The 13,632-nt window shown below is 40.1% G+C and overlaps 1 protein-coding gene across 3 annotated transcripts in view; it reads left to right on the forward strand.

Annotated features, from left to right (window-relative positions):
- rabl6b (RAB, member RAS oncogene family-like 6b) overlaps window positions 1-7,868 on the forward strand; it is a 24,498-nt gene extending 16,630 nt beyond the window's left edge. For all 3 annotated transcript variants that reach the window (XM_019365545.2, XM_019365547.2, XM_019365546.2), the window contains 4 exons: window positions 1,545-1,800; window positions 1,952-2,138; window positions 4,108-4,166; window positions 4,672-7,868. In XM_019365545.2, the coding sequence (XP_019221090.1) occupies window positions 1,545-1,800; window positions 1,952-2,138; window positions 4,108-4,166; window positions 4,672-4,863 (694 nt within the window). In that variant the 3' untranslated portion in view covers window positions 4,864-7,868. The remainder of the gene's footprint in view (window positions 1-1,544; window positions 1,801-1,951; window positions 2,139-4,107; window positions 4,167-4,671) is intronic.
- The last annotated feature ends 5,764 nt before the right edge of the window (window positions 7,869-13,632 follow it).

The following is a 13,632-nucleotide window of genomic DNA, read 5'->3' on the forward strand; positions in this document are numbered from 1 at the left end:
GTTTAGCATCAAGTCAGTGAAACCTCTGGGATATTGACCTTGTCAGTTAAGTAGCAGAGGAGGTTGTTAATCAGTTCACTTAACAAGAGGTGCCCTAGAAGGGCAACAATGCGACAACAAAGCAGGAATAGTTTTACAGGTGGAGGCCACTGGCATTTTCTGCCTCCTGATCTTTTCTGACTGTTTTTCTCTAGTTGTATGCATTTGATTAGGACCAGTGTCACTACTGGCAGCATGAGGCTATATTGGGACCCACAGAGGTTGCACAGGTAGTGCAACTCCTCCGGAATGGCACATCAATACATACACTTGCCATAAGGTTTGCTGTGCCTCCCAGCACAGTTTCAAGAACATGGCGGAGAATACAGCAGACAGGTAGTTACTCTGTGAGAGCTGGACAGAGTCACAAAAGGTCATTAACCCATCAGCTGGTATTATTTTGTCCCAGGAGGAACAGGGTGAGCTCTGTCAGAGCTACAAAATGACCTTCAGCAGGCCACTGATGTCAGTGTCTCTGAACATATCATCAGAAACAGACTTCATGAGGGTGGCCTGAGGGCTCAACATCCTTTAGTTGGGCCCTGTGTACCAATGTAGCCCGATTGGTATTTGCCATAGAATACCAGAAACTGTACCACTAGCACCCTGTGCTTTTCAGAGACGAGAGCAGGTTCACCCTGAGCACATGTGACAGATTTGAAACAGTCTGAAGAAGCCATGGAGAACGTTATTCTGTCTGTAACATCGTTAAACTTGACTGGTTTGGTATTGTCGGGGGGACATATCAATGGAGGGACGCACAGACCGCTATAGGCTATAGGCTAGGCACTGGCACCCTGAGTGACACTAGGTATCATGTTGAAATGACCAGACCCACTGTCAGACCCTACACTGGTGCAGTGGGTCCTGAGACATCAGCTGTCGTTTCACTAGGAGCATGCCCCGATGTTGTCACACATACATAAATGGTAAAATGGTAAATGGCCTGCATTTCTATAGCGCTTTACTCAGTCCCTAAGGACCCCAAACCCACTACATTCAGTCATTCACCCATTCACACACACATTCACACACTGGCGATGGCACGCTACATTGTAGCCACAGCTGCCCTGGGGCGCACTGACAGAGGCGAGGCTGCCGGACACTGGTGCCACCGGGCCCTCTGACCACCACCAGTAGGCAAACATGGGGTTAGTATCTTGCCCAAGGATATTTGGCATGCAGCCAGGAGGCAGCCTGGGATCGAACCACCGACCTTCTGATTGGTGGCGGACCTACAGCTACAGCCACCCCGTACATACAAGCACATGGGGGCCATACAAACTACTGAGTACCATTTTTGCAATGAAATTTTGGCAAAGTGGATTATCCTGCTGCATCACTTTTTCACTTTGATTTTTGAGGTGTCTTTGAATTTATCCCACTGTAGGTTGATGTGTAAACGATGTGGCATTCCTAACGCATAACCCAGTACATATCAGTGTAAATATGCAGCATTGTGATCTGATATGTTTTTTGTTTTTTTTACGTGTTCTTTTAATCAGGCCTATGATCACAAAACCAAAGGTGGCATCTAAAGCTCCAGATCCCCAGGGCCAAACCACACCACCCATCTCCCTAACTTTAACTCCTGCAGCAGAGCAGCCAGCCCGACACCAAGGCAAGAAGAAGGGAAACACGCCCAAAGCAGAGGACTCTGACACAGACCCTGAGGCTCCTGTGGCTCAGCAGATGCTTTCATTTGTCATGGATGACCCGGACTTTGACTCTGAAGCATCAGACACACCTAAAATTGCAAAGGTAAACCAAGATACTTCCACTGTGAGGTCAGTTCAGGTCACAGATTTGGAAAGCAAAATCTGCAACAGAAATTAAATAGACAAAAAGTGAATTAAAACTTTTCTGTTCTGTTTCTTGAGTGAATATACATTTGCATCCCTTTTGAATGCAGGATACATTTCCAGTCAGGGATGAGCTTCTGTCTGACCTCTCTGATGATGACATGCAGTTAGCTAAGGTGCCAGAACCCCTAAAACCCACTGTGATCACCTTCAAACCCAAGGACGACACTGACCTGTTTGGTCTCGGGATCCAAGAAGAGCTTCCTGCAACCAAGGAGAGCAGCGAGGATCAGGAAGGCAAGTCCAGAAATACTTGTCGATGTAACTCCACATTTGATTAGCTGATGAGCTGTGACTACTGCTCTTAAGAGTAATATTTAATACTGCAGGGTTTTTAAAATGTTGAATGCAAAAAATAGAAGTTATGTATTATTCCTAAAATAAATAAATAATAATTACTTAATTTAATAAGTGTAGAATAAGTGTAGATTTAATAAGTCTAAATTTTGTAAACAGAATTTTTATCCCAAAACAGAAAACAAAAAATAAAACTGTTCGTTTTATTTTTAGTTTGCGGAACTGGTCACAAACCTAGCACAAGGAGAACACAACAAACAACCATATTCACTATAAGCATGAAGCCAGTTACAAATATATTTCTACACATAAAAACAAAAAGATAAACACTCTAATCAAATCAAAGGGTCAACAGAACCCCTTAGATTCAATTCATATTGCACAGTCACTTCAAGGCGCTTGATATTGTTAGGTAAAGACCCCAAAATAACAGAAAGAAAACCCCAACAGTCAGACAACCCTCTATAAGCAAGCGTTCAGCGAACGTGGGAAGGAAAGACTCCCTTTTCACAGGAAGAAGCCAGAGTTTAATATTAACTAATTGTTAAATCCAGAGAGGTGTGTAAGCACATACTGTGGGAGAAAGGTGACTGAAGAAGAAATACTTAATGCATCATGGGAATCCCCCAGCAGCCTACACCTATTGCATCATAACTAAGGGAGGATTCAGGGTCATCTGATCCAGCCCTAAATACAGTACAGTGGAACCCCGACTTACGAAATTAATTTGTTCCCGAGGGTCTTTTGTAAGTCGAAAATTTTCGTAAGTCGAAGCACCCATCGCGCCTTTTGAGTGAACGATAGGCTATAGGCTAATTACTAACGGCAACAACAGTACGTCGTTCAAGTGGAACAGCGAAGCGCAAGTACGAAAGCCAAGGGGTTGTCACATGATTCGGAAGGCATTGTGGGTATTGTAGCCATTCTGGGCTCAGCCAATCAGAGCCAGCGGATTTCGTTACGCGGGCATTTTGCCGTAACACGGGAAGAAATATTGCCGTTAAGTGCCTTCGTAACTTGAATTTTTCGTTAAACGGGGTATTCGTAAGTCGGGGTTCCACTGTATATGCTTTAACAAAAAGGAAAGTTTTAAGCCTAATCTTAAAAGTAGAGATAGTGTATGTCTCCCAAATCCAAACTGGAAGCTGGTTCCACAGAAGAGGGGCCTGAAAACTGAAGGCTCTGCCTCCCATTCTACTTTTAAATACTCTAGGAACAACAAGTAAGCCTGCAGTGTGAGAGCGAAGTGCTCTGCTGGGGTGGCCTTATTATGCAAGACCTTGTACGTGATGAGAAGAATTTTAAATCACATTCTGAATTTAAGGGAGCCAATCAAAAGAAGCCAGTATGGGAGAAATATGCTCCCTCTTGCTAGTTCCTGTCAGTACTCTTGCTTGAGCATTTTGGATCAACCAAAGGCTTTTCAGGGAGTTTTTAGGACACATAATTACAATAATCCAGCCTAGAAGTAATAAATGCATGAAGTAGTTTTTCAGCATCACTCTGAAACAGCAGGATTTTTAATTTTGCAAAGTAAGACAGTAGTCTCACGTATTTAGTTAATATGTATATGAAGAACATATCTTGGTCAAAAACAAGTCCAAGATTACTTACAGTGTTAACTGAGGCCAGGGTAATGCCATCCAGAGTATTTGTCTAGACACCATATTTCTAAGATTTTTAGGGCTGATTACAGTAACCTCGATTTTATCTGAATTTAGAAGCAAGGATGTAATTTTTTTCATGTTATTAAGCTTTGGACACATGGTTAAAACAATTGTCCTTTTTGAAATAGTCTGTTCTGCTGGTTTTGTTAAGAAACTTAACTTCAACATAAAACGTATTTAAAATGACTCCATCAGCTGTTCACCACTTGTGAGAGCGCTGTATGCATGTGCTCCTCTTTCAGAGAAAGAAAGCAAACACTCCTCCAAGGAAAGGAAGAAAAAGAAGAAGAAGAGCAAAGAGGTAAACTTTTTGTTGATATTACATACTGTAAGTACTTTGTGTCTAAAGGAGAGAAATGAAGCCGTTTTTCTCATTGACCATCGAGCATAGAATATCTGTTAAAAATTGAATGCCTGGTACTGAGCTGTGGTGACGGTCGATGAGCAAGAGGATAGTGTGGAGACATTGCTGCTGTTATACAGAGGAATACAAAGGTGTATGTAAAATGATAAATGATTATTTAGAAAGATTTGAATGAAAATTCAAAGACATAATGAGTGGACATTCTTGTCTAACACACTCACCAGTGAGGGGTCAGGCGCTTCAGACTCCAAACTTGATTAAAGTCTTTTAAACTGCAAGTCTGCAAACTGCAGGGGTTTTTTTTCCTTTATTAAAAGGATTTTGTTGTTTTGCTATGAAAGTGAACTAAACAGAAATAGAAAAGTTCAGTTTTTTATGTCGTGAACAGCGTTTGAGGTTCTGCCGGCGTGTTCTACAGTAAACTGTGTGCCGTCACTTACAGGAGGATGAAAAGAGCAAGAAGAAACACAAACACAAGAAAAAGGAAAAGGATGAAGCTGCAGCACCCGATGAGAAGGAGAAAAAGAAAAAGAAATCCAGGACCAAGAAAACCGAAGTGGACGAGCTGGAGGACTTTCTGGGCGGCGGGGCAGCATCAATCAAAAGAGATGACGGCGATTATGAAGAGCTATAAGAGCTCCTGCAGAAGAGTGCCAGGGCACAGGGTTGTTGGTGGTTTGACTTGTATGTGCATAAAGCAGCATATCCAAGCCATACACTGTATACAAGGCTAACAGCACCCAGGTAAAATAAGCCAGGACTCTGCTACGTTTGAACTGTATATTACGTTTGTTTTTTCCCATCTGCCCCTGTGCTGTCACTTCCGTTCCAACCAATAAGAACAGGCTGGGACACCCACACGTACTGTAGTGAGTGGTAACAGAAATATGATGATCAAGGTGGCCGCAGCTCAGCTCTTTGTACTCTGAAGCATTTAAATATGTTTGAAGAAGGTTTTATTTGACATCATCCACTCCACGAACCAGCTGCTGTAAATAAGCTTAACCATTTAGTCTGAATGTTGGTGTGGTTGGTGTAATAACTGAGAGCATGCTCAGAGTGAGAAGTGACTTCTTAAAGAATCCACAGTGTTCTTTCTCTTTGTTTCTTGGGCTTAATGGTTAATGGTAACTTTAGTCTTGTGTCTAAATATGAACACTGAAGGAGAATTTAGATGATTTAAGTGCGCCTTCCTGTTTTCTCACACTCCTAAAGTTTATCGTCCTTGCAAAGTTGGCTGAATCCGAAACTGGATATTTTTCTTTCTCATGGCCTTCTCTGTGTTTAACTCAACATTAGGTTCTTCTGTAAGTAACTTTCATTGGCTCTTTGTGCTTATGTTATTATTAAATTGTTATTATTAAGCAAGATCATCTCAGTGGGATCTGTTTGGTAGGTTTCTGGTGCCGTCTTGCTTGCAGATTTTTCTTCTCTGAGAGTAAGAACAGCAGCGATTGTTTTCCAGAGCTTCCTTTAACAGCAGCTTTTGCTCCTTCTCCCTGAGCAGTGGGAGTAAGTTGATGGTTATTTTGAAAACAGGAGCACCTTCTAATCTGTGTTCTTAGCTGTATGTATTTTAGAAGGAGCTGTTAACAAAGGCCTTCAATAAGCAAATCTCTCAACTCAGCAGCCATCTTGAATCGGATCTGGGAGCTTATTTAAAAACCACTTTGAGACTGGGGAGAGAGCCGCGACTCTGCTACTACTCACATCTACAGCACAGCAAATAAAGCTGTTACAAACCTCTACTGTGTCCCTGCGTCAGTGCAAGAACATGATTGTCTAAAGTGTTTCTCATTTCAACTGTTGATTGGCTCTTTAGACTTGTAAATCTTGTACACCGTGTACATCTTCTCCTTACTGATCTTATACGGACAGAAGGTCAAGCAGGGCCAGGGCTGTGGCTAAAAAATGTCTGAAATGGAGCATTTAAAGCAGTCTGAAGCCTCACTGCCACTTCTGCATACTGATTTGAAACATCACACTAACTGGAAGCTCCAGAAAAGTATCTGCAAGTGACTGATGTTATCAAGACATCACCACCAAACAGTAATGCGAAGTTCCCACAGAGTTGCATCTCAATACATTTGAATTACATATGAATCTGCTTTGAGTCGTCCATGACTCTCACAGTTTTTTTTTTTCCACATAAAAGCAAGCTGTGTGTGGTTCTCTGATAGGTTAGAGGGATTTGTGTAGTTTAGGAAGAGCCAATGATTAAAGTCTCACTTAAAAAAGACAAAGTGAGAAAAGAACTTGTGAGTTGGCTCGTTCTAACCTGCGTGAATTGAAGCGTAAGCTTGACCGCAGTGAAAGACGTCAATATTGTTTTATCGCAGTCCATAACGACTCTGAACCTCATTGTAATAACAGTTTTGCTTCAGTCACCTGCTGACGCTGCTTTGAATATAACATTTTCTCCACACATCACAATGGCTGCTACAGGTTTTCTGTCCCACTCTCTCTGCTTCAGCCAGTGCTAAATTCTCTTCCTGTTTTCCGATTGCCTTAACGGAGGTTTACTACAAGGGAATGATGTGCAGCTGTCCTCGTGAACCATTTCAAGTGTTCTTACTGTAAACTGTTGGCTAGCTCGGTCAGATTAAGAATGTTGTCCTAGCCTTTTGTTATAGGTGGATCTGTATCATCTTTAAATTCTGTTAAAAGATTGCAGTGACTCGGTCCTTTGCTTTGGTGTCACTCTCAGTGGAGTTTTGTTAACATTCCCAGGACTTTTTCTTTATTTATTGCTTCCATTTTGTTGTTTTCTTTGCATGTTTTTGTGCCCAGACTTTCCTAAAAGCTCATGCAGGGGTTTTTTTGTTTGCTTGTTTTAGTTGTTGTTTTTTGTCGAGTCACATCTGTTGATATTTGTCATCCATTTCCTGTTTTCCATCATGCAGTGGTTTACTGCCAGAGCTTCTTAAGAAACTCTGCGATGATATGAACTGCTCCACCTTTCACACATTATTTCTTTATTTCAGCAGCTCTTGATGGACTCTTGATGACATGCATCATCTCCCAATACTGAAATGTTTCAAAGAAGTGAAGCTTCCAAGATACATCGCATGTATTCTTTTGACAGGTTTAATATGGTTTTCCATCACATATACACACAGTTTACAAAAAGGTAATTGTGTTATTCCAAAGTTGAAACTATGCAGCATTGATCCTGAATACTGTATGCTCTTCTTTTTATTGTCTCTCGTCATGTGATTGAGGATAAATGCTGACAGCACAGTTTCAAGCAAAGCATGAGACTTAAAATGTACAGCAAGAAAAGAATGTAAAAAGTGTAAAAATAAAAAGATATATTTGAAGAGCTTTGTTCCAAAATGAAATGTACAGCATGTGGGAATAATGGCATCTCCATGAAATAAATACAGCAAAGCTCCGTTAGGGGGTTGTTGTGACTAAAGTAATAAGATTTCTGAATGAATGATGTGCCCTTTAAAATACTGCGTTTTTTCGTCCTAATGGTTGTACGGCATTTTGGAATGAAACCCTTCATTTGTCACCCCATGACATGGTCCATCTTTACACTATGTGTGAGTTTGCTTATGTTTGGTTTGTCCAATAAATGCAAACTTATTTCTTCATAAAAAAAAAATTTAAAAAAAAGATGTGTGTGTCTCGTCATAGTGAAGCCCCTTGAAGCAATTGCTGTTGTGATTTGGAACTATATAAATAAAATGGAATTGAATTGAACACTCGGTCTAACAATGAGGGCAAACAAACACCGTGACTTGGACGGTTATGTACTTTTAACATGTAACGAGTTACTAGTTGCCCTAAACATGACAGTATAGTACAGCAACTGTGTTCTCACTATGCTGCTTCACATTGTAAGGTAAAGACCCTACATAGGTTTTTAGCAAAGTTATTATGTAATGCGTTAAGCTGGCTGATGTTACAAGTATAGGTTAGACAACACTAATGGGACTAAAAAGTGCATTATTAATGCGAAGTGGCTTTCGATATTATGGAAGTCTGTTATGCTATGCTTCATCAGAAAAACATTCCTGATGACATTATGGGCTCAGTCACCAGTTTCAGGTCATTTTGATCAAAACATAAATTTCAGGTTGTAAATTATGGTTATTATTATTAGAGTAGAAGTTACAAGTTAACAGGTAATAAATACGTGATGTCCTCAGCTCAGGTTTTTATAAACTGCTCAAAGAAGTCCTGCCATTAATTAATTCTTCGATCTTAAATATGATCAACCTATCTCTAATAATCGGCTATGTACCACAGGCCTTCAAGCTGGCTGTAGTTAAACCTTTACTTAAAAAGCCATCTCTAGACCCAGCTGTCTTAGCTAATTATAGGCCAATCTCCAACCTTCCTTTCATATCAAAAATCCTTGAAAGAGTAGTTGTCAAACAGCTAACTGATCATCTGCAGAGGAATGGCTTATTTGAAGCGTTTCAGTCAGGTTTCAGAGCTCATCACAGCACAGAAACAGCTTTAGTGAAGGTTACAAATGATCTTCTTATGGCCTCTGACAGTGGACTCATCTCTGTGCTTGTCCTGCTAGACCTTAGTGCTGCGTTCGATACTGTTGACCATAATATCCTATTAGAGCGATTAGAACATGCTGTAGGTATTACAGGTACTGCACTGCAGTGGTTTGTATCATATCTATCTAATAGACTCCAGTTTGTACATGTAAATGGAGAGTCCTCTTCAGACACTAAGGTCAATTATGGTGTTCCACAGGGTTCAGTGCTAGGACCAATTCTATTTACATTATACATGCTTCCCCTAGGCAACATCATTAGAAGACATAGCATAAATTTTCACTGCTATGCAGATGACACGCAGCTCTATCTATCCATGAAGCCAGGTAACACACACCAATTAGTTAAACTGCAGGAATGTCTTAAAGACATAAAGACCTGGATGGCCGCTAACTTTCTGCTTCTTAATTCAGATAAAACTGAGGTTATTGTACTCGGCCCTGAAAATCTTAGAAATATGGTATCTAAGCAGATTCTTACTCTGGATGGCATTACCTTGGCCTCCAGTAACACTGTGAGAAACCTTGGAGTCATTTTTGACCAGGACATGTCCTTCAACGCACATATTAAACAAATATGTAAGACTGCTTTCTTCCATTTGCGCAATATCTCTAAAATTAGAAATATCCTGTCTCAGAGTGATGCTGAAAAACTAGTTCATGCATTTATTACTTCCAGGCTGGACTACTGTAATTCACTATTATCAGGAAGTCCTAAAAACTCGCTGAGAAGCCTTCAGCTAATCCAAAATGCTGCAGCAAGAGTACTGACAGGGACTAGAAAGAGAGAGCATATTTCTCCTGTTTTGGCTTCCCTTCATTGGCTTCCTGTTAAATCCAGAATTGATTTCAAAATCCTGCTCCTCACATACAAGGTCTTAAATAATCAGGCCCCATCTTATCTTAATGACCTTGTAGTACCATATCACCCTATTAGAGCACTTCGCTCTTGCACTGCAGGCTTACTTGTTGTTCCTAGAGTATTTAAAAGTAGAATGGGAGGCAGAGCCTTCAGTTTTCAGGCCCCTCTTCTGTGGAACCAACTTCCAGTTTGGATTCGGGAGACAGACACTATCTCTACTTTCAAGATTAGGCTTTAAACTTTCCTTTTTGCTAAAGCATATAGTTAGGGCTGGACCAGGTGACCCTGAATCCTCCCTTAGTTATGCTGCAATAGACGTAGGCTGCCGGGGATTCCCATGATGCATTGAGTTTTTCCCTTCCAGTCACCTTTCTCACTCACTATGTGCTAATAGACCTCTCTGCATCGAATCATATCTGTTATTAATCTCTGTCTCTCTTCCACAGCATGTCTTTCATCCTGTTTTCCTTCTTTCACCCCAACCGGTCGCAGCAGATGGCCGCCCCTCCCTGAGCCTGGTTCTGCCGGAGGTTTCTTCCTGTTAAAAGGGAGTTTTTCCTTCCCACTGTCGCCAAAGTGCTTGCTCATAGGGGGTCATATGATTGTTGGGTTTTTCTCTGTATTTATTATTGTGCTATCTACTGTACAATATAAAGTGCCTTGAGGCGACTTTTGTTGTGATTTGGCGCTATATAAATAAAATTGAATTGAATTGAATTATAACATACTGCTTCACTAACCAATGAGTAACATGAGTGCCAAAATCTTTTGTAAACAATCTGTGGATGTTCTCCAAAGTTAAAGTGAAAATGTTTGAGAAAACTTAAGAAAATATTAAAGAAGAGGTCGCTGACACTCTTTGGACTTTGGCGCGTCATTCCATCTCAAAGCAGCATATTTTTAGAACATTTCTTGCTGGACTACCTCCATTTTCCATTTAAAAAAAAAAACTTTATGGTCCAAGGTTTGAGCATATATAATGACTGCTGCAAACTTCTAGCTTCATATATCAAATAGTTTTTGAAATATATTACCATCAAAATAAATCAGAATCTGTAATTTGGGACAAAAATGAAGTTTTATTCAGTATGACTCGAAATGAATGGCTGAGTCTATAGACTAATCAGAAAAGTGCCAACAGTTAAGTCTGAGGACCATTTTCCCACAGACTTCCAGAGAAAGTCTTTTCACAACCACAGGTATCAACCCCTGGTGGCTTCAAAACAGTGCAAAGAAACTCTTTGCTTAACATTAGCCAGCTTATAGTTGGACATTTTGTGAAAAGCATATGTATTGGCTAACAATAGACAGAGCTATGAAGCCACTCCTGCTGTGAATTGTTACTATACTAAAAAAAAATTATTTGAATCGAACATTTTCATTGGCAATTGTAATTTAACTGTTGTTTTTTCTCACTAATTGATTATAATTTCAGATTGAATAATTAAATTATTCCAAAGACTCTGCCAACGCTCCTCGTGCCTGCATTTCACAGCAGAGATTCTGTATTTTCATACTCCTGCTCAGTCACAGCTTTGGTCATACCCACGTCGTCATAAAGTCCATCTGCTTTCTGAGGGAAGACCAGAAAAAGATGTAACACCTGTAACTCTTCATGCTGTTTAAATGTTTCAAGGTGTGGGAGGTTTTACCTTAAAAAGGTGTTTTTGTGTTGCTGTGAAAGAAAAGTTAGAGTTTAGTGAACCCACCATGGTTACATGCTACAGCACGATGCAGTGACCATTGTTTATTATTTATGAAATATTAAAACAAGAGCTAAAATTCTTACATTGCAAAATGGTTCATCTCGTATAGTACTGCAGCGCAAATAGCTTCCCTTACCATTATTTATCATCTGAAGGACTCATTAGAAGTGAAGAACATAAATGAACAGTAACACATAAAACACAAGGCCTGTCTCTACAGCTGATGGTGAAAGACCTGAATCCAGAATGTGCAAAATTAGATTTCATGTGACTAATTTTCATCAAACATATTCTTTATTTCATTTTCAGCTGTCATGTCTGTCAGGTCTCTGGGTCGTTGACCCCAAGTTTTGAATTTTAGAGGTTTTGGGGGTTTGTTCTCATTCTTTTTCCATATCTTTGTATTTTAATTCAGCACGTTTTTTTGAGTGCTTTCTATTTAACATTCATACACTGGAAAGTAACTTGTGGTTTAGTGTCTTGCCCAAGAATGCTTTGGCATGCAGACTGTAGCAGCCAGGGAACCACCAACCTTCCTCTACCTCCTGACTTACATCCACCCCATTCAGGCATTTAAGACATATTTGCATCTTTTAAAAGTTCTCATCCCACATAATCTGTAGAGGTGCCAAAATTACAGTGATTCTTAAAAATATTGTGTATACATGAATGATAATGTTGTAAAACAGTTCTTTTTGTTTTCTTTGTTTCTAATATATCAACAGCTCTAAGCTCCACTAAAAGTTAACATGTATAAATTTTAACTCTCAAAATCCAATAAATTGCTGCGTTGTTGTTGTGCTCCTGTCTTCCTTCTCTCTTTCCAACTGGTCACAGCAGATGGCCGCCCCTCCCTGAGCCTGTTTCTGTCGGAGGTTTCTTCCTGTTAAAGGGGGCTTTTTTCCTTCCTGCAGTCGCCAAAGTGCTTGCTCATAGGGGGTCATGTGATTGTTGGGTTTTTCTCTGTATGTATTACTGTAGGGTCTATCTTACAATATGAAGCACATTGAAGCCACTGTTGTTGTGATTTGGTGCTGAATAAATAAAATTGAATTGAATTATAATCTGAAAGGAATGAGAACAAGATGGATGGATAGATAGATGTTTTCTAAGTTTTATACTTCATGTAGTTGTGTCACACAGCTTGGGTGAAAGTCTTTCTAACTTTAGCTTCAGTGCAATAATTGTATGTCTGTTGTGGTGAAGTATAAAAATATCTTACTTTTCAGGTACATGCAGGTAAATGTGGTTACCATGGGCAGAAGAGGGAGCAGAATCCAGCGAATGAAACTCCAGATATATGAAGCAGTGGCTGCAGGGGGTTCCAGAAAAAGCATGTGGTTTGTATACATGTAGTGCAGCCCATGAGCACTATATCGACATTTACTTGCTTATCTACCTTTCTTGCACTAGAACAGGGAAACTACTGACTTGTTAGTGTTTTAATATCTGTTTGCACAACCAGCTGACACACTGCAACACAAACACGGTGTCCGCTTTGGTCTCCACCATCTCCAGAGATTAATATATGGCTAGTTATGTTTACCAGCTAGCCTATTATTAATTTATGTTATTCTAACTAACTAAAATTTGTGGTGTGCAAAATCACGAAATATTCCCTGAAATCCAAGTTAACACAAAGAGCTGAGTAACAGTCCCAAATCTTAACTGGGCTTACAGTCATAGAAAACCTATGATTCTCATAAATACTCATATTAGAACATCACCTTTTGTAATTTTTAAAATTATGAAAGCTTAACATGCATATAAAATTGAAATATTATCTTATGCTTACAGTTGTGGATGTAGCCTTCAGCCAGCTTGATGATGGTGCCATTTCTGTTTAGCAAACCACACCAGTACACTCCTTGTTTGTGGTTTGGCTCCAACACTTCCACAGTGAAGGAGCTCACATCCTGGGTCACCTTTAGTTTGCCTCCATCCACCAAGTGTTCACTGTGACTGAAGGTGAGGCCGGTGCAGCACTCGGCAGAGTTCTGCTGACACCAAACCCTCGGAAGGCTCTTGTACTTCACTTCATAAGGACATGTCAGCTTCTGCCAAAACAATGCCTCACAGGTACCTGCACAGTGACATTGTTTAGGTGTGGAAATAATTTTTAAATGCTCCTGATCAGTAGTTCTCCAGGCTTTCTGGGGGTCTACTAAAGTTTTCCTCTTGATGTTGGTTGTTTTTCACTCATTTTCATTCCAGTACTCGTAGATATTTATTTGAATAGGAATGTTTTGTTTTTGTTTTTGTTAAGCCATACAGTTTCATACTGACCTGTTAATACTCCTGTACTAATATATA

This window comes from Oreochromis niloticus, linkage group LG12 (assembly GCF_001858045.2).
Source record: "Oreochromis niloticus isolate F11D_XX linkage group LG12, O_niloticus_UMD_NMBU, whole genome shotgun sequence".
Lineage (NCBI taxonomy): Eukaryota > Metazoa > Chordata > Actinopteri > Cichliformes > Cichlidae > Oreochromis > Oreochromis niloticus.